Here is a 21,611-nt window from a genome sequence, read left to right as displayed (position 1 = left end):
ATGGGCTTTCCAGTTAAAGAGTTGTTAAACTGTAAGCAGATCCCAAGTTTGCGTTAAAACCAAATTCTTTCATAATAAGTTATTTGGGATAAATATCAACTTATCCATGCATCTATAGCTTTGTTTATGTCTTCTCCCCTTAAAAAAATAAAAGAAACTGATAACAGCCAATTTGCCCCCAAAGATACTTCTATATATTTTTTTATATTGTTGATTCAGCAACACGTTTTGAACAGATTATTAAGCGGCCTGTTTATTCTACCCAATTCAATATAATTGTTTTGATGACATTGTTTCTTACTGACTTGGAGCTTGGAAACTTTGCAATAAGTTTATATTGAATTTCGACCTATGTTTTCACTGCAGTCCACTGTTCTTTTTGTTCAGAGAGAGAATTGAAAATTAAATCAAAGAACAAATCAATCATAGTTTTACTTTTTTTTTAATCTGAAAAAAAATCGCAAATAGACTTGACTAGTTTAAGGGTAATAATTAAGTACATTTTTAAATTGTCTTTTATAATTTATGATTATGATACATGTTATCTGTTTTTCATTGTCTTTGTAGTGTTATTAATAAATACGAAGCAGCAGCAAATAGATGAGATAGTATACCAACTAGGTACAGTTATATTTTAGTGCAGAAATTTTACTTTCTTTTTTTTCTTTATTTTTAAATGGTTACTTGGGGCGCCTGGGTGGCGCAGTCGGTTAAGCGTCCGACTTCAGCCAGGTCACGATCTCGCAGTCCGTGAGTTCGAGCCCTGCGTCAGGCTCTGGGCTGATGGCTCAGAGCCTGGAGCCTGTTTCCGATTCTGTGTCTCCCTCTCTCTCTGCCCCTCCCCCATTCATGCTCTGTCTCTCTCTGTCCCAAAAATAAATAAAAACGTTGAAAAAAAAATTAAATGGTTACTTATTTTTGAGAGAGAAAGAGCATGAGTGGGGAGAGGCAGAGAGAGAGGGAGACACAGAATCCGAAGAAGGCTCCAGGCTCCGAGCCGTCAGCACAGAGCCTGATGTGGGGCTCGAACTCACAGACCATGAGGTCATGACCTCAGCCGAAGACGGACACTTAACCGACTGAGCCACCCAGGCACCCTGAAATTTTACTTTCTATAACTGCTCTTCTGAGCTGTGCTTTTGTATGAGCAGGACAAATATGGACACTCAAATTTCTTCCATAAATAAGTTCACAAACATTGTAAAGGTCAAAACTTTTTCTAAAGTGGTAAATGTGTGCATTCTTGAGGGAAAAAAAGTATTTGTTGCTTCGGGTGTATTTTATAGCACAATGGTGATTAGGACAAGAAACTTACTGAAATGTGTAGGATATTTTTAACACGCTGCTCTTGTGATAGAGAACATATATGAAAAGGATCAGAGCATTGGTGTGAGTCACAGAAAATATAAGTGTAATTCTTTTGCAGATCTCTTACGTGTCATTTACAAAGCAGCATTTGTTCACATACCAGTTGTTGGAGCGTCCGTGGTTTAGCCCTGGTGTCCGGGAGGGTTTGATCTTGTGTCTCTCTCTCCTGCCTCAGCATTGCTGAGTTTTCTGCAAACGCTTTCTAGCTGTTCCCTCCATTAAAATAAACAAACGCCATTGTTCTGTGACAATCCAAGTTTCCCTCATTTAAACCAAGCGCATCCTCGAGTGGTTTGATAACCAAGCTCATCCCCGAGTGGTTTGATAACCTGAATTTTAAATGTGAAGCCTGATCTTCAGGTATTTCCAAAGTCCCTCAGCTTTAGGGAGGTGAAGAAGGAATTAGAACAAAATGAAAATCCAGGAAGAAGGGGAAAGAGCAAAGGGGGGCCTCGTGGTCAGTTTTCCTCTGCTCCAGGCAAGAACAAGCATTCGAATGAATGAAGCTCACTGCTCCTTTCATTTCCTTATTTTGCCCCAGAAAAGATAGTGCGTGAAGCGTACAATTAGAAAAAAAAAACTACAATAGCCTTCTTCTCTCCTCCGTGTAATCTGTTGTTTTTCTTCAGAAAGTCTCTTCACCCACCTTTTATCAGCAGCCCTCATTCTGAGAACTTATGACGCATTACCTCCTCTGAATTATCATGGCTCATCTTTTGGTTTTAAATCCCGCTTCCTATTCCTTTGCGTTCTACAGTTGACTGGCTCCTTTTACATTTTCCTAGGATATGTTTTGCTTAAAATTTTAAGAAAACGATTGAGCGGTTTAATCTGCTACCTCAGCACACAAGTCAAATTCCCTTTCCAAATGTCAGATCTTGTTGACCGTCCCATGAGGATATGTGTGCTCACCCACGGATAGGATAAGAACGACACTTCTGCTGTGGTTCACTGTTAGCTGGACCCCTAATGGTGGTGAAACATTTAATCAATAGGAAATTCCTATACTGTTGAACTGTTCCACATTCGACGTTTCTAAGATATCTCCTACTTAAGTGAACATGATGAAGTGTATATTTGTTGCCTGACTTTCAAGTTCATGTCTCAAAATGAGCATGTTAGATTGAACTCAGAAGCCTTCCCAGCTACGATGTTCCTTATCTGTTTAACTTGCAGGCTTCCTCTCTGCCTGAAATTCGCAACCACTGTTATCATACTCGACTGCTATTCCCCCTCTGTTTTTTCTTGACTTCTGACTGGGTGCCTCCTCCCTGTGTTGTCTTTCCTGTCCTGAGATGGATCCCAGGGTCTCATGTCCAAGTTATTGCCACTAATGGAACAGCTGTGGCCAGAATGCACCCTTTGGTGTTTGAACATGGAAGTGCTCTCCCGGGGTATTTAAAAACAATTTTAGTGCTTATTTATTTTTGAGAAAGAGAGAGGCAGACAGAGCGTGAGCAGGGGAGGGGCAGAGAGAGAGGGAGACACAGATCTGAAGCAGCTCCAGGCTCCAAGCAGTCAGCACAGAGCCTGATGCTGGGCTCAGACTCACCAATCGCAAGATCACGACCTGAGCTGAAGTCAGACGCTCAACCGACTGAGCCACCCAGACGCCCCTCTCCTAGGGTCTTTAGTCACTGAAAAGTGTGATACGTGCCAACGTTTGCTTCTAATATGCTATTTCACGGGGTCCTTGAGTTGGAATTCACAACAATTCTGCATAGTACCTAGTGGGCGGAGTGGTTCGCCAACCAGTTGTGGGTTTTCACCAAGCATTAACAACAGTGACAACAGCTGACAGTTCCTGTGCAGCTGCCGGACATCAGGACTTGTGCGGAGTGGTTTGTGTGGGTCACTGCATTTGATCCTCAGAAGAGCACAAGTACTGTCTCTCATTTGTTGTTGTTAAGTTTTATTTATTTGGTTTTATTGTTTTTAGAAGCTTATGTATTTTGAGAGAGAGAGAACAGGAGGGGCAGAGAGAAAGAGAGAGAATCCCAAGCAGGCTTTGCAGTCAGCACAGAGCCCAACATGGGGCCCGATCTCATGGCCGTAGGATGATGTCCTGAGCCGAATCCAAGAGTCAGACACTTAATCGGCTGAGCCGCACAGGCGCCCCTTTTGTTGTTAATTTTTAAATTTGAGGACCGATGACACACAATGGCACATTAGTCTCGGGCGGACAGCGTAGTGATTCGGCATCACTGTGTGCTGTCCCCACCACAAGAGTAGCTCCCGTGCATCACCCTACAACACCATTGCAATATCACTGGCTGTCTTCCCTGTGCTGTCTTGTATTCCCGTGACGTTTTTTAATCTTGATTGCTAAATGTCTTGACACACACAACACAAATGCTTCCTCCTGTATCCCCACGTTATAAATCCCAGTCTGGCGCTCAGAACTTAAGGGAGGTGACCCGTGTCATACACAGGTACCCAGTCTTCTACTGGTTCAGGGAGGAGGTCATTTTTATTGGCAATGCTAAAACCTCTGATTTGGCTTGAAAGAGGAAATTGCTGATGTGAATTTGGCTGTTGTGGTCAGTCCGCTTTGGCTGTGGGCCACTGCCAGTTTAGCAGAAGTGTTTCGTGTGACCGCTTAAAAGATAGTCTGCGACTGGGGAGACCTTTCCCTTCCGCAGAAACCATAAGCGTGAAGGCCCCTTGCGATACCTCGTGCTGCTGATCTGCTTTCAAGATAAAGCTACCGGTGAAATGGAACAACACGGGGCCATTACCTCTGTCTACCGTGTTATCTATCACACCCTTGGTCTTGCTTGGTCTGAGCATCTACACTGACTCCCGGAGGTGGCCTGTGAGGCCCTGCGCTGTGTGGCCATTATGGACAGAGACCCCAGAGCCATACATCCTGGTTCCGGTGCTGGCTCGGCACCTGCTGGCTCTTGACTCAGGCAGTTTGGTCAAAGTCTTTGCCACCTTTCTCCTCAAGTGTAAAATGTGGGTGTTGTTTAGTTAAGACTTCGTCCAGGCCTTTCTCCCTGCTTCTTGGGAGGAGAGATGCTAGAAGCTTGAAATTCCCAAGTCATGGGACTGTCTCCGATGTCAAAGATCCCGGGGGTCACACTTGAATTTATGCCACCAGGGCGCCTCAGGGCCGGGGGCTGGTCACAGCGGAATATCCAGCGATGGGAGTAAGTGGCTGAGCACTGAGTCAGCCTGGGCTCCAGGACGGGAGGAGGCCTGGACTCTGAGTCCAGTGATGGAGTCCATCAAGCTTAGGTAACAAAACCTCAGGGAGGACCCGGTGGAGCTTGCTGACTGGGGAGCACCTCTGTAGGCTTGGCGGGTGATATGCCCTGATTCCACAGGGAGGGCCCTCCGGACCGCACCCAGGGAGAGCGTGCGCACTGCGGGTCCTGACCTGTGCCCTCCGCAATAAAGCCGTAGTAGTAAATGTGGTGCATCCCCGAGCGCTGTGAGTTGTTCTAGTGAGTCATCAAACGCCAGGGAGTTGTACATTGGTAAGCACTTGGTCGGAAGTGTGGGTGGGCATGGAGACCCCCAAACTCGTGGCCGTGTCTGACATAGGGGCAACAGCCTTGCTGGAAACAGTGCCCTTCATTTGTGGGGTCTGTGCTGTGGACAGTCAGTGTCAGAACTGCACTGCAGGAGGCCACCCAGTGATGATGATGGCGGTGACAGATGTCTCTTGAACGTGCTCTTGATAACTCAGTGACAATCTTTCTGAAACACTTAGAGCGCAGCGTCTGGCTCACTGTGATTCGACATACATGCTTGAGAAACGATGAAAGGAAAACCAGATGTTTTTCCATCCGTCTGTGAATTGTCAGCATAATCATCTAAAGAAGAAAGGTCTTGTAGTTATACGCGGAGACAATAGAATTCAGCTTGCCGTTTGGTGCTGTCGAACTGAATATGAACCATTTAGAGAAAGACTTGTTTTCTAAGAAGCTGGAAAGAAACATCCAATCTCAGAGAAGACCAGCTTTGGGCGGGTGCGTCCTCTGATTAGGTTGCTTCGGGGCTGGGTCTGCAGGGTTTCTGAGTCATGTAGCACTTGGGATGGAGAAAAGATGTGACAGGGAAAAGTCTGGAAAGAGGCAGACCTGAGCAGGGCCAAGGACAAAAAAAGCACAAGGGGCTAGGGGTGCGCGGGTCCCAGGGTGCATCAGCCAAGTGGCCGTTGATGAGAAGAAATACCCTGTGGTGATTTTTCAAAGGGCAGAGTATGGGTTGTGCAATGTGTCTTTGACCTCAATAAAACCTGAGACCCACAACAGTCTTAGGGTAGATGTTATGGAAAGCCTTGAAGAGGCCACATTTTCTGAGAGAGGCCCATCATGCATTCATTCAAAAGCAGGCCAACTGTGGCCACACAAGATTTCTTCTACAGCCTTTCTTGCTCAATTGACAGTAAATACGATTTGCATATCAAAGCAGTTTCAATAATTATTGAGCCTGACTGGGAACAGGCCCAAGAAGATTGCCTTGAGTATCTCCCTGGGCTCATGGTTGCAGTCTTGTCATGCAGTGTATTAGAAAAATTATGTTGCAAATGAAGGACATAGCCTTCGACCCATGTCTCAACACCACACATGGGGCTTTCTTTGCAGAAATGTCTCCGAGTAATTCAGGATAAGCAATACTGAAAAGTGCATTTTTACTCTTGGACCCTTAGACACACCTGTGCTACAGCCATTAATGGCCTTGCCCCTGATGGGGGAACACCACATCTCTGGCTTCTCCTCTAAGGCGGTTGTTGTTGTACATTTACTACTCTCCCTGAATGACCTGAACGTTTTCAAAATCAGCGCAGCTTCCCGTGACCATTTTGCAGTAAAATAAGTTCACCTGAGATAAAGTCGGACCACACTCCCAGCCCTGGATTCTTCGGAGTCTTTGGAAGCTTTGCATCACACAGTCTTGACAAAGCTGTCGGTCAGTTCCACATGAACTTACAGGTAGGAATGGCTTCCATGGTCTAGTGGGGGATGGAGAGAAATGTCACACAATCCAGGGACACGATGAGACATGGAGAATTATTTAATCTGATTTCCAAGTTTAAACCATTTACACTAGCCCTCAAACATGGTTGGGTAACTAGTCAGTCTTCTAAAGTTGGTTGCAAACCACACTGTCGTGAGTCTCTGGTTTTTACTGAGGTCTAGAAGACACATTGCCTAACTCATGAAGGTAAGAGGGACAGGGTCAGCATTTCCCTTTCTAGTCAGTTCTTTCCCCTACACCTGAAACTGCCCCAGAGATGGGGCTCACTACCTTTCAGAGCATTTATTCCATAAGCTACCACACACACACACCTCATTCTCTTCTCTTTTTATATTATATGCCGTGTGTATACACACTCACTCATTCGGCACACCCATGCTGGTGACTTAAGTTTTACCACATTCTATCAAATGTACTAGCTAAAAATGATGGAGAAATGCAGATTATTAAGCGTTTCCTTGATTCAAGTGAACGATAGTCATGTTGTTTCGTATAAATATCATTCATTAAATACCTATTCAGAAACATAAACGCATGCTACACAGCATAACAGTATAATATGGCCTATCCAGAAATTCCCTTCATGTATTCCCAGAGTGGACGCATTCGACTCACTTTATTTTAGAGTCTGAAAATTTCTTTGCAGGTATCGGTTGAGAACTACAAGATGAATATCAAGTATCTTAACAACAGTGTCATTTCCCGTTTAACCATGAGACATATTGACATTTTTGTTTCCTAAACACAAGGAATATTTTATCAAAGTGGTTTTTCTTTCATTGTAGTTTTTTAATGACACAAACTAAAGTTATTTGGGGGGGGATGGTGTTGGGCAAAGATAGCAATTAATTCAAAGCTGTCCAGGAACTGTCTCCTTCGAAATTAACCTTTAGATAATTATTTTGTAGATGCAGAAAAACCCAAATTCCCTGTGGTAAGTCATTTATGTAGCTATGTTGTTAGGATTAAAATTGAGATCTATTCAGTACGTCACCACCACAATAACTGAGTCACATATGCCATTTCCTTTTTTTTTTAATGTTTATTTATTTTTGAGAGTGGGGGTAGGGGCAGAGAGAGAGGGAGGCACAGAATCCGAAGCAGGCTCCAGGCTCCGAGCTGTCAGCACAGAGCCCGATGTGGGGCTCGAACTCATGAACGCATGACCTGAGCTGGAGTAGGATGCTTAACCGACTGAGCCACCCAGGCACCCCATATATGCCATTTCTTCACATTTATTTTGATGAGGTTTTTTTTGTTGGCCTACTATATCTCCATATAGCCAATTTTGTTTGTTTTCTATAGTTTTCTAAAATTGCTGGTGTCAGAATGGGCAATGATTGTTGCTTGTGTTAGTTTTGTTTTATTACCTTCCTGTTTCCATTTTCAGAAACAAAATCCCAGTTCCTACAGGCACATTTGCTCTGCATGAAATGCCTTTTATGTTTCTAGAAATAAGTAAGTCTTGACTAAATCCAATAGAGTTCAGAAATTGATTGTCTGCCGGAATAGTGTCATGTGTTTTTTTCCACAGTCAGGTTAAAGCGATCTCTCGCCCTTTTAGTCTAAACTTCTCTTGGATAGTAGCTGTTTCATTTTCTTTACGTTTGTGGAATCTGCCTTACTTAAGCCTTCTTTTACTATTTTCCTTACTATTTTTTTTCTGGTTTTCACTGATAGACTTCTATTCCTGACACCTTTTTTATAAAATTAAAATTTTCTCATGGAGGAAAAATCGGAAAGTCCAGGAAAACATATACAAGCATGAAAAAATGCACTCATTAATGTCAAAAGAAAAATTTATACTAGAGAAGTTAAAGGTGAAAGGAAGAACTTATTCAAGACTCTTGCACTAGAGGGAGAGAGACTGAGCTTGACTCTTGATACAAAAGGTCAGAGAGCTTTTAAGCGCTGGGATGAGTGTGTGGAAAAGCCTGGAAAAGCAGGAAGGCTGGTCCTTGTGAGGAGGCCATCCACAGTTCACTGGTTGGTGCTTAAGGAAGTGAGGCTCCTACCCTCCCACAGAGACCAGGAGATTGGGGCTCCTTCCCTCAATGAGCCTCATGGTTACATTTCTAGAGAATAGCTCCCAGGTCCTGGGGAAGGATGTTGCCAGTTGTAGAATATTTACAGCTCAGAGGGACAAAGGGTGAATTTACACTGGAACGTTCTCTAAGGTAAGAGCTCTAAGAAAAGGGAGGGAGGCAGTCTAGAGCTGGAGAGAAGCTGTTCTGAAGGTGAGCTGAGAGAGGAGACTGTGAAGTCCATCTGCATCAGTAGTCCACCTTTGAGAGAGAGAGAGAGAGAGAGAGAGAGAGAGAGAGAGAGAGAGAACCCCAAGCAGGCCCCATGCCCAGTGTGGAGCCCCACATGGAGCTCGCTCTCACCACAGTGAGATCATGTCAGACACTTAACTGACTGAGCCACCCAGGCACCCCCCACAGTAGTCTACCTTTTTAATGAAACTCCTATTAATTTGGTCCATTCCTTCTTATCCTTTGTGTGTTTCTTTCTTTATTGAATTCTTGTTCTGTCTATATAATTACATCTTATTTTTCTAAAAATCCATCTCATATCATAAATATTTTTGATTGATAAACATTTAACATGTATTGAAACAAACAGCAGTGAGTACTTAAACATTATTATTCCTTTTTCTAGAAAAATATCATTTTCATACATTTTCACAGTGTACAAATGGATAATCAGTGAAAATTTAAATATATGGAAGTGAGCTTAGATGAATGCCGTAGGTAATCACAATGATTATGGATGAAATATCCTTCATTTTACAAGTGGAATGGAAACTTAAAGAAGAGTTGTTCCATGGACATTCAAAACATTACCATATGCCGGCAGCCAAGGTACATGCTTTGCATTTATTTAATGTTTATTTATTTATTTTGAGAGAGACAGAGAGAGTGACCATGCAATCAAGGGAGGAGCAGAGAGAGAGTAGAGAGAGAATCCTAAGCAGGCTTTGAGTTTTCAGCTCAGAGTCCAACACGGGGCTGGAACCCACAAACCGTGAGATCATGACCTGAGCTGAAATCAAGAGTCAGACCCTTAACCCACAGAGCCACCCACGCGCCTCATGCTTTGCAGTTTCTTATAGAAAATATGCATATGACAAATATGTTACCATGTGATCCAACTGTATTATTTAGAATCATTGTTTTTCTTATATGAATAAGAGTATTTTTAACTAGTTACTTACAATTATTGTTAGTAGTAGACCTATGATATTAAGTTATTGAGTGTGGAAGTGATTTTTAAAGACATAGGTGAAAACGCGTCGGAGGAGGGAGCACATGTTAGCATCACAGAACTGTAGGGCTTAGCATACACTTAGATACTGCCTCGTCTGATTCCTGCATTTGCAAAGGCGCAGCTGTGGCCCAGAGATTGTGAAGGCTTAGAAGGTCAGGTGATTGCCAACGTGAGGCAGAAACCGACTTAGAAAGAGGTCACTGTATTCCTGGATCCATCTTCTTTCTGAGTATACCTCTCAGTTGGAAATACGATAGAACCCGCTAGTAACACTGTGATTAGATTTGAGATAAGAAAGGAGTTGTTTGGCTGTTTTAGTAAACTCACTGTTTCTCCCTTTCAGAAATCCTTTGTGGGGCGCTTGGGTGGCTGACTTTGGCTCAGGTTCAGCGGCTGACTTTGGCTCAGGTCTTGATCTCACGGTTCCTGAGTTTGAGCCCCGCACTGGGCTCTGCACTGACAGTCTGGAGCCTGCCTGGGATTCTCTGTCTCTGTGCCCAAAATAAATAATTCTGTCTCTCTGTACTCAAAATAAATAAATACATTTTGCAACAGGAACATAGAAATCCTTTCTAACTGGTGACTTTCTGTGGTTTCTACCTGACTAGTCAAACCACGGCTTTATTCATCACTTTATACTCAGAACACTTGGCACAGTATAGGCAAAACCTCTCTTTAGTTTTTTTTTTTTTTTTCTTTTCTCTTTTTCTTTTAAAACTTCCTGACAAAGCAGAAAGAAAGAGATGGCTGATATACAAGGCCAGATAAGTAAGGACACATTTTGGTAGGTGTGAGGGTGGATTGTGGATGTGGCCAGGGTGACTGGTGGCTAAGAACACAAGCTCTGGACCTCAGGTCCCAGCTGTAGTCCTGCCTCCCTGTATGTCCACAGCCAGTCCGTGTCTCTGTCCCCCAGTGTACTCATCTATAAAATAGGTGGAATAGTAGATGTGTCTTAATAATGTTGTTGTTCCATAAAGAGTTAGTATGGATGGAGTACTTAGAATGGAGGTGACCATGCCTTAAATCCCATGTAATTATTAAAATGTTTTGTGGGTGGTCCACTCAGATTAAAGAAAATATAGGGAAGCTGCAACGGTCTTCAAATACCTGAAGGGTTCTCATGTCAGAGAAGCATGGGACACACCTCGGAAGCTCAGGGAGGATGAATACCAGTTAGGGCAGCGGGCAGTGTTGCCCAGTTGTTCACGGAAGAAATAGGGCCCCTTTGCAGTTGTGGATACCTTACCACTCGATGGTATTCAAGCAGATCTGGATATGAAATTTTTATAAGCTTTACAATCATCCCCATCATATAGTGAATTTAAAAAAAAATGTTTAACGTTTATTCATTTTTGAGAGACAGAGTGCAAGCAGGGGAGGGGAAGAGAGAGAGGGAGACACAGAATCCAAAGCAGGCTCCAGACTCTGAGCTGTCAGCACAGAGGCCAACACAGGGTTTGAACCCACGAACTAGGAGATTATGATCTGAGCCGAAGTCAGATGCTTAACCGACTGGGCCACCGAGGCGCCCCAAGAATTTTTAAAGTTAATAACTGTACTCTTGGGAAGGATAGTCTGCCATGGGCTTTGAGCACCCTGCACATTGTTGCTCAGTTTTTCAGACTGTAAGCCCTGTGTAGTTAGAAATACAGGCCACCAAGTAGCTCAAGGAAACCACAGAACTCACTTGAGGGGAGTGGCACTGGCTTACCAGCTACTTGGTGCAGTGTTCACTGCTCGCTCAAAAAGTATTTGACTCTTGCCCGGGACTCTGTCCTACACACAACACACTGTGGGTGCAGGTGTCCGTGGAGGTCTACCTGTGTGGGCCCCATCGTGGGACATGGTGCAAACACTAAACTCTGTGTGTGCCATCTGTGAGTAACAACATCCTCCGTCTCAGATCTGGGAATCTCTTGTCTCCCACGCTTCTCCATGAAATAGTGCCAAGCTGACCTGTTAGTTTGTAAGCAGAGCAAACTTCACAGCGCTGGGCACATGCAACTAACAATAGCTAATCTCACTGCCTGCTTATTCCTGTAGTCATTGTGCTAAGCCCTTTGTATGCATTATGTTGGAAATCCAACACCAGTCTTTTTTTACAGATTGGTTTTATTTATTTATTTATTTATTTTAAATTTTGTTTTTTCCAACGTTTATTTATTTTTGGGACAGAGAGAGACAGAGCATGAACGGGGGAGGGGCAGAGACAGAGGGAGACACAGAATCGGAAACAGGTTCCAGGCTCTGAGCCATCAGCCCAGAGCCTGACGCGGGGCTCGAACTCACGGACCGCAAGATTGTGACCTGGCTGAAGTCGGACGCTTAACCGACTGCGCCACCCAGGCGCCCCTACAGATTGGTTTCAGAGAATGTGTATATAGCTTGCCCAGGATGGCAGAGTGAGCATCAAACATTGTACTTTTATGACACAGACACAGTACACTTGTCACTGTTCTGCACCAGGCTGCCTCGTTAGTGTGCTCCCCTGTCGCCTCACCTACTTAAATATGTCTTCATTCAGTAAACCATCATCATCCAGAGCTCAAAGGATGCATAACCGACCTCACATTTCTGTAAAAGTGTTCCTTGGGCCTTTGCCTCAGGCCTGGCATTAATGCAGCCCATTTACTGTTGTTGTTGTTTTTCCACACTTTGCTAGACTCTGTTGTACATTTGGAAGATAAGGCACAGAGACAAGCTGTAAAACAATGAGACGTTGTGGTTACTAAAAGAAGCCCTTCAGGATGCTTTCCTCCACCCCTAGCACTGTTAATCTACAAAATTATTTGCATTTCTGTATACAGCAAGAGGAGATTGAAATAAAAAATTCACTTGTAATGGCGTGAAAACATGCAATACAACAGAATAAATCTAACAGATATTTGGAAGGTTTTAATACCAAAAGTTACAAGAATACTGAGGAAAATTAATGATCAGAATAAATAAAGATACTGTGCTTATGGATGACAGAATTCAACACCGTTAATATGTAAACCCTCCCCCAAATTGATTTACCGGTTGAGCACAATGCTAATCAAAGTCCCAATGAGCGTGTTTGTAAACATTGACAAATAGATTGTAAAGTCCATATGAAAATGTTAATGATCTTGAATAGCCAAAACAAAAGAGCGAAGTTGGATGAATCCTAGTACTTGATTTTGAGTCTTACTGTGAAGGTGTATTAAAGCAAGACATGCAATATTGGTGTGAGACTAGACTGTTATATCAGTGGAACATACTGGAGTACCCCCAGATAGACCCACACATATATGGTCAACTGAATCTTAACAAAGGTATCCAGATAATTGGCTGGAACACTTGGACAGCCAGCCATAGGAAAAAAATAACGAAACTTGACGTGTGTACAACGCCATATACGAAACCCACTCACAATGGATTATAGACTCAAATGTAAAGCACAAAACTATAATGTTTCTGGAATATAACCTGGGAGAAAACCTTTTTGATCTTGGGTTAAGAAAAGAATTCTTAGATAAGACACAAGAAACCCAAGTCATAAGAGGAAAAAAAAAAGGAACAACATATTTTGAAACACACTATAAAGAAAATGAAAAGATAAGACCCAGACTGAGAGAAAATACTTGCCATGTATGCATCTGATAAAGGACTGGGAACCAGAATATATAAAGCCAGTACTCAGGCTACAAAGATTTGAACACCCACTTTACCAGAGAAGAGCTTTTTATATTGAATAAGCACATTAAAATACAGATTGAAAGCACAGCGAAAAACCACTAACATACCTACTAGAGTGGATTTTAAAAAGAGAGAGAAGTGGGGCGCCTGGGTGGCTCAGTCGGTTAGGCATCCAACTTTGGCTCAGGTCACGATCTCACAGTTTGTGGGTTCGAGCCCCGCGTCAGGCTCTGTGCTGACAGGCTCAGAGCCTGGAGCCTGCTTCGGATTCTGTGTCTCCCTGTCTCTCTGCTCCTCCCCAAATCATGCTGTCTCTCTCTGTCTCTCAAAAATAAAACATTAAAAAAAGTTTTTAATTAAAAAAAAATAAAAAGAGAGAGAAGCATTGGCAAGACCGTGAGGCAAAGGAATTGCCAAGGCACTGCTGGGGGGAGCACCACGTCAGAAACAGTTTGTGGAGTTTCATCTAGGTTTTTAACCAAGATAAATGAGAGCATGTGTCTGCCCAAACACCTGTACACAGCTGTGTGTAGAAGCTTCGTTTACACTTGACAACATCTGGACAAACCCAAACGTTTGGTGCATGGATAGCCCGAGTGTCGCATGTTCCACAGCAGACTACCAGTTGGCACTAAAAACAAGCCACTGACCAACCTTAAAAACATTATGCTATGGGGCACCTGGGTGGCTCAGTCGGTTGAGCATCCGACTTCGGCTCAGGTCATGATCTCATGGTCCATGGGTTCAAGCCCCGCATCAGGCTCTGTGCTGATAGCTCAGAGCCTGGAGCCTGTTTCAGATTCTGTGTCTCCCTCTCTCTCTGCCCCTCCCCCGTTCATGCTCTGTCTCTCTCTGTCTCAAAAATAAATAAACATTAAAAAAATTAAAAAAAAACCATTATGCTAAGTAAGTGAAGGCAGACGCAGGCAGCTACGTGCTCTATGATCCCTTTCTGACATTTTAGAAAAGGCAAAACTATAGTGAAAGAAATAATTATCAGTGGTTGCGAGGGGCAGGAGGTGAGTGAACATGACTGGCTCCAAAGAGCAAGCACAAATATGGGCACCTGGCTGGCCCAGTCGGAGGAGAGTGTGACTCTTGATCTCAGGGCTGTGAGTTCAAGTCCCAACGGGGTGTAGAGATTACTTAAAGAAATTAAAACACAAACAAACAAAGAAACATAGCACTGGTTATGTGGGCTACACAAATACATGTATTTAACCATTTACAACTATATATATATTCGACACATACATCTACAAATGCATGTACATCTACAAAAAGTGAGTCATAGTCAGTTTTACTCTATGTAAATAATACCTCAATAAACCTGAATTTTTTGCAAACCAAAAAGTGCATTTAAGCATTAATTAGAATTACAAGTGCTATAACAGAATACATGAAATAGATATGTTTATATATATCACGCTTGATTAAATAGGTATATATTTTTGCTTGTATGGTAACATTTAGGGAAATGCAGTTTTAAATCTCGCTATCATAAAATGTTACAATGCAAATTAAACATTTAGATTGGGTTAATTTTTAATGAACATTATATAATAATGGCTTTCTTTTGGCAATGATGTCTTTGGAACAAAATAAAATGAAGTGGCTTTTATTTTCTTTTTTTGCCTAGTTTGAGCCATATGAAGTAATGAAACTTATCGTTTGTAATATTTCAACCTTCGAGCACCTCATTCTTCTCTGATTCCCCTATTAATATTTCATTACAAACTCTAAATATTGCCCATGATTCTATAACATATTTTAATTTTTTTTTCAATGTTTGTTTATTTTTGAGAGACAGAGCATGAGCAGGGGAGGGGCACAGAGAGAGGGAGACACAAAATCTGAAGCAGGCTCCAGGCTCTGAGCCGTCAGCACAGAGCCCAACATGGGGCTCCAACTCACAGACCGTGCGAGATCATGACCTGAGCCAAAGTTGGACGCTCAACCAACTGAGCCACCAAGGCGCCCCTCTATAACATATTTTAAATTGCATATGAATAATATTTTAATTAATTGTGTAATTTTGGCCTTTACATGTTTGCAATTCACTTTCCCACTTAAATCTCTTACTTAGTTCAACCATGCATCAACCTTAGCTTATAATTTGCTTATAAATTGCTTATTGATTTTTTTTATGTCATATATACATTTGTAAACATTTTCTTCTCAAGTTGAATATATTTTTTTCTTTTAAGGTTGAAATTGAGTGAAATTTAGAATAGAAAAGTTTACAGATTTCCCGTTGATTGTTTTCTTCCCCTCCGTGTCGAGAAGCAGTTTCTTATCTGAGTAAAACACCTTTCTATCATTGCCCAGTTTTGTTATGGTCTTTTTTGATTAATACGACAGTGTCCGGAGAAGACTAATTACAATGTTGATTATTTTCTGTAGCAGTCCCCTGGTGTTGCCGATTGCCAAGCAAGACAGCATGTTGGAAAAAGACATTATGTTCAAAGATGCAAGAAAAGGTCTATGTAAGCGACAGTCTCAGGACAGCGTCCCTGAAGATGCCACGGTGAACGTCCCCACCAAACCTGAACAGGTAACACGTCTTTACTGTGTGTCTGCTTAGTGCATCATGCTTTAAAATCCAACGTTTCAAAACCAAACATCCACAAATTTCCATTCAAGGAAAAATTCATGACCTAAAGGTTAATACTTGGTTTAAAATTCCCATATACACACTGTCATGGCATTATACTGACCATTAAACATAGCTGCTATTGTGCTGTAGAAGGATTTAATTTTATACTCTTGAGCTCAGCCAGTATGCTGATTCCTGAATATTCCTGAATAACAGTTATGTGTTTGGTCATCATTTTGATTATTACATGGAGTATGCTTTTTGTTTCCTTCAAAGATCCAACTATTTTATATAACAAGAAGAAAGAAAAATCAACCACTAAGAGTCATTTATGGAAAGTAACTGTGGTGGTGTACTTTGTGTGTGTGTGTGTGTGTGTGTGTGTGTGTCCCGCAGTGCCTAGGTTATGGGCGATCACTTTGATGAGCTGGGAGATATAGAAATTAGTGTATTTTCTGTTACCATTCCTACAGAAATAAATGATTTTTACATGCTTCATGTTTTATAAGTGGCAGAGTGATTTTATACATGTCAGAGTAATCCTTGAAACTGTTTTATTTCACTCTAATTTCGGATAATTTAAAGACATCTTAGCTAGGTTTTCCAAAGGCCATCTTTTCAAAATTTAATTTTAGTTTCATTAATTTTTGTTATGTCAAAATAACTAATAAATGGTTTTTGTAATTTTGAGATACTTTAAAAATTATTATTTATTTGCTTTTGAGAGAGAGAGAGAGAGAGAAAGAGTGAGTGGGGAGGGGCAGACAGAGAGGGAGACACGGAATTGGAAGCAGGCTCCAGGCTCTGAGATGTCAGCACAGAGCCCAATGTGGGGCTTGAACCCATGCATGAATGGTGAGATCATGACCTGAGCCGAAGTCAGACACTTCACCAACTTTAGTAGGTGTATTTGTCAGCTTAGGCTGCCATGACAAAATACTACAAACTGGGTGGCTTAAGCAACAGAAATTTATTTTTCACAGTCCTAGAGACTTGAAGTACAAGATCAAGGTACCAACTGATGAGGTTTCTTCTGATAAAGGTCCTCATCCTGGCTGATTTCTCCCTGTGTCCTCCTCTGGGAGGTGGTGGTGGTGGGGAGGAAAGAGACAGAGAGAAGGGAAGAACTGTCTGGTGTCTCTTATAAGGACACCAATCCTATAGGATCAGGGCCCCACCCCTGTGACCTCATTTAACTTTTATTACCTCCTTAAGGCCCCATCGCCAAATGCTCACATCGAGAGCCTCAACATATGAATTTGGAGGAATGCAATTCAGTTTGTAACAGTAGACAGATTGAATGTTAGGTAAGATTTAAGGCACCGCTGTCATCCCTCCTTGGCCCTGATTCTCTCCCGAGGAAGATCGACGTCACCCACTGGCTGGATTATACTTTTACGTTTCACAGGAGAGCTTCAGAAAAGGCTTGTGGAAGCAAGAGCCTTCTGAATAGCATTTTAAAGGGAAACGTGGAATGTGGAAAATTTCCTTAAAAATTGAAACAAAAACCACTGTATCTCTCCTTCCTGGTTTTTCTAAAATGTAGGTTTTATCAAATGGTAACTGTGTGAATGAATATTCAAGGCTTGATTGAAACTTTTTCGGTTCTGATAATCACCAAAACGAACACGTATTATCTCTGAGAATGGAGAGAGAATTCCTCTTAAGTTCCTTCAAAGTGTGTAATACGTTCTTCCTTTTCTTTCCTTTTCATTCTGCCTTTCCCTCCCTTTCTCCTCTCCCTGCCTCCTTCTGTCCTTCCCTAACTTCCTGACTTCCTAACTTTACCCTCTCTCCCCTCTTCTGCTTCCTTCCTTTCTGAATATATTTATAAAAATTTAGTTCACACTTGAAATTTGGGTCCAATTTTTACCCCATTTAGTGAAGGCACGGTAGCCTGGGAGTGCAGAGAAGACTGACGCTCTGGTTCAGGTCTGCTGCTTAGACTCTAGGCTCCTTGAGCTCATAAGACCTATCTATAAAATGGGTACATAGTATAGTCTTCACAGGGTTTTTACAGAGCTGACAAAAGAAGAGGGCTATAAGGTTATAACACAATTACCAAGAACAGAGTAAAAATGCAGTAAGATGGGGGCACCTGGCTGGCTTTGTCGGCTGAGTGTCCAGCTCTTGATTTCAGCTCAGGTTGTGATCCCACAGTTCTGGGATCGAGCCCCGCGTAGGGCTCTGTACTGACCACACGGAGCCTGCTTGGGATCCTCCCCCCCACCCCCTCTCTGCCCCTCTCCTGCTCTCTTTCTCTCAAAATAAATAAATAAACATTAAATTTTAAAAAATGTAGTAAGATCTATTTATATTTTTATTGTTATTATTTGTATAGATTCACTGTATGTTAGGTTTTGCCAAAATGGCTGAGTTCTCTACCACTAAATGTATCTGCTCTTAATTGATCTAATTCCAGTCAACACATCCAGCAGGCTTTATTTTTTTTTCAATGCAAACGTAGATTACTTTAGATAATAATAATACAAAATCATACTTTGTATTAACATTTCAGTGCTTAACCATGCATTCACCTGCATTATCCTAATCCTCAAAATCCCACCATGGGCAAGTTATTATCCTTTTTCATTACTTAACTTACACTCACGTTACAGATTCAGTTTGAAAATGACCAAATTCCAGAACCTGAAGCGAATTGCCAAGAGTCACAAGTACTTCTTTACTCTGGATCTGGTTCTTCATCGGGGACACCCCCATGGAGCTTCCCGTTCACCTGGCGGAGCCCTGTCGACTTGCGATGGTTCCATCAATAGGCAAGGGGTCGGCAGGCCACGGCTGCCTGTGCGCTACAGGGCTTTTGACAATTGGCGAGAATTCTCTTTCTGTGGTCCAAGAAATACCCATATTTGCATACGCAAAAATGTAAACCCTTGGCCAGGCGAAGCAATAGGAAGTGAAAGAACCTGATACATTTTGTTGTCTTAGAAACATCTAACAGGGGCGCCTGAGTGGCTCAGTCGGTTCAGCGTCTGCCTTCAGCTCAAGTTGTGATCTCATAGTTCGTGGGTTCGAGCCTCGCGTCAGGCTCTATGCTGACAGCTCGGAGCCTGGAGCCTGCTTCGGGTTCTGTGTCTCTCCCTCTCTCTCTGCCCCTCCCCGGCTCATTCACTGTCTCAATCCCTCTCAAAAATGAATAAAAACATTAAGAAAATTAAAAGAAACATCTGACAGAATAGCGAAAACAAGGGGAAATAATTAAAATGCTATCTAGGCATGGTGGTGGGCTTAAGCTTTGGAAAACTTAGTATTTTGTCAGATTATCACCCTTTTCCCTGTTATGACCTCTTGGCCACCTCATTTTTTTCCTAACTTCCTCTCTCCTCTTCATTCATGAATACTCGGTCCTTTTCCCCTCCTCAAGATCCTGATGGTTTTCTCCTGTTTGTCAAGCCACCTCCTCTGTCCCCTGGATTTATGGTTTCTGCACATGTACTGCTAATCTCCCAGGGATGAAAAGTCACAAACAAACGAACAAAACAGGAAAGGTGGCGCCACTCCAAGCAAGTGTGGACGACCTGGAGTCAGGGAAATCAGACTGTTTCCCAAACTTAAGTTCCCTTTGGATCTCGAAACATTTCTCAAAGTGTTTCTCTGAAGTTCTTCCTGACCTTCTATCCTGAGCTCTATTTACTTTATGTTCTAGATCTCCCCTTTTGCACAGATAGATAGGGATATATATCTTCATGGAAATCATAGTGGCCAATCTCAGAGAGGATTTTTTTTTTTTTTTTTACGTTATTTTCCCGCCTCGCTTTTATCTTGTGTTATAATTGTTTGGCAGACTTTTGACAGTAGACCTTATCAAGCCTGCCACTGTAACATAAAAATATTCAGAGATGTGTTTTTCTGGTCCTTTCTACTTGCAGCTGCCCCGGTGCCTTTGAAATCTTTATAAAGAATGTGTCCCTCTGATAACCTTGCTTACAATCCATCATCAAAGCCTCCTTCCTGATCACTTTGGGCTCCTGATGTGATGAATGCAAGGAATTCTTCCCTTGATCTGCTCTCACACTGTATTTGTCACATTTCATTACCGCAGACAGGCTCAGGCGTCTCCACATTTTTACTGTCAGCCTAGTACTTTCCTTAACCCCGTGAAACAGCTGTGCCACTGTGGATGGAAATCCACAAAAATACCAACGGATGTCTGCAATAGCTCTTTCGGGCTTGTCAGAACAAATGTCGGGCTTCCGTTCATACGCTGCATGCGCTTTCTAAACATACACCCAGAAGTCCGCGTTGAGCTTGTTAGAGCTATGGCTGTAAGAGGAAGTTTCTTATCTTAGAAACATAAACCATTTCTTCTAAAGAAAAAAAATCTCGCTTTTGATTTGTCTCCTTTTATGATGGTGTGGGAGTTAAATATGGATGCTAACTTGATGGAGACGTTTGTCTTATTTTTGCATTGTTCAAACTTATTGCAGCCCATTATTGTCTTGTATCATATCATGTAGATGCATGAATACGTATATATGTGTGTGTTCGTGTGTGTGTATAAAGTGTGTCTATATACACACACATACATACCTGTTTTGGGGGGTGAATATCTGTGTCTATGTACATGTGTGCATTATGATACTTTTAGGAAATGATTGCAAAATCACTGGAAAGAAAAGATACTTACCTCCATCCCTAAGTCGATAATGAAAGTTTCCTTTTGTGCTTCTCTCTATATAAAGACTTTTGCCAGGAGTCTTTATTTCTTGGAAACACATACTTGTCCATTTGTAGTTATTTTCTGAGTTCCTTTCATGTCTAAGGGCAAACACTTGAGCCGGTGACCCTGTAACCCAGTGCAGGTATCTTTCAGTATAAGCAAACCTTTGATCTTTTGAAATTTGTTTTTTGTTTTTTTTTTAGTGTTTAATTTTGAGACAGAGAGACAGAGTGTGAGCAGGGAGGGGCAGAGAAAGAGGGAGACACAGAATCTGTGTCTCTGGCTCCAGGCTCTGAGCTGTCTGCACAGAGCCTGACACGGGGCTCAAACCCGTGAACCATGAGATCATGACCTGAGCCGAAGTCGGACGCTTAACCGACTGTGCCACCCAGGTGCCCCTAAACCTTTGATCTTTTGTACACGGGTCCCAGGTAATAAATCCAGTGCAGTTCTGGGGCTCCCCTCCTCTGCCACCCATCCCTGTCCCATGCCCCCCTCTCCTCCTGCACCACCACCTGCCCTGTTTCCTCCCACCCTGCAGCCCACAGGCGCCTTCCAGGGGGCTTTCTAACTTTATGACTCTTACCCCCTCCTCCCCTCTCCCTGCCCATCTTCTCCCACACCCCATGGGACGGCCTCCTGCAGTTATATCCTGCTTCAGCTTTGCTGCACTTTCCTCAGAGAGGACTTCTGAGACCATCCAAGCCAAAGTGCACTTGGTCACTTTTCAGAGCATCCTGTTTTCCCTCCTAGCGCTTTTCCTCATTGTGATTTCTTACTTACCATCCTCACTTTTCCCCCTGCAAACTGTAAAGACTGAGGTCAAAGACCTCATCCCTTATCTCCCTCTTTGATTATTTTTTTTTTTGTTTAGCGTTTATTTATTTTTGAGACAGAGAGAGACAGAGCATGAACGGGGGAGGGTCAGAGACAGAGAGAGACACAGAATCTGAAACAGGCTCCAGGCTCTAAGCTGTCAGCACAGAGCCCGATGCGGGGCCCGAACTCACAGACCGCGAGATCATGACCTGAGCTGAAGTCGGA

The 21,611-nt window shown here is 42.6% G+C and overlaps 1 protein-coding gene across 2 annotated transcripts in view; it reads left to right on the top strand.

Annotated features, from left to right (window-relative positions):
• Positions 1-21,611, top strand: part of MYO16 (myosin XVI) — a 620,603-nt gene that overhangs the window by 281,733 nt on the left and 317,259 nt on the right. For both annotated transcript variants that reach the window (XM_086708430.1, XM_086708429.1), the window contains exon 10: positions 15,694-15,844. In XM_086708430.1, the coding sequence (XP_086564556.1) occupies positions 15,694-15,844 (151 nt within the window). The remainder of the gene's footprint in view (positions 1-15,693; positions 15,845-21,611) is intronic.

The sequence above is a fragment of the Puma concolor genome, chromosome A1, assembly GCF_028749965.1.
Source record: "Puma concolor isolate L17-30 chromosome A1, mPumCon1.1.hap2, whole genome shotgun sequence".
Lineage (NCBI taxonomy): Eukaryota > Metazoa > Chordata > Mammalia > Carnivora > Felidae > Puma > Puma concolor.
This window is presented reverse-complemented; position numbering and strand designations above follow the sequence as displayed.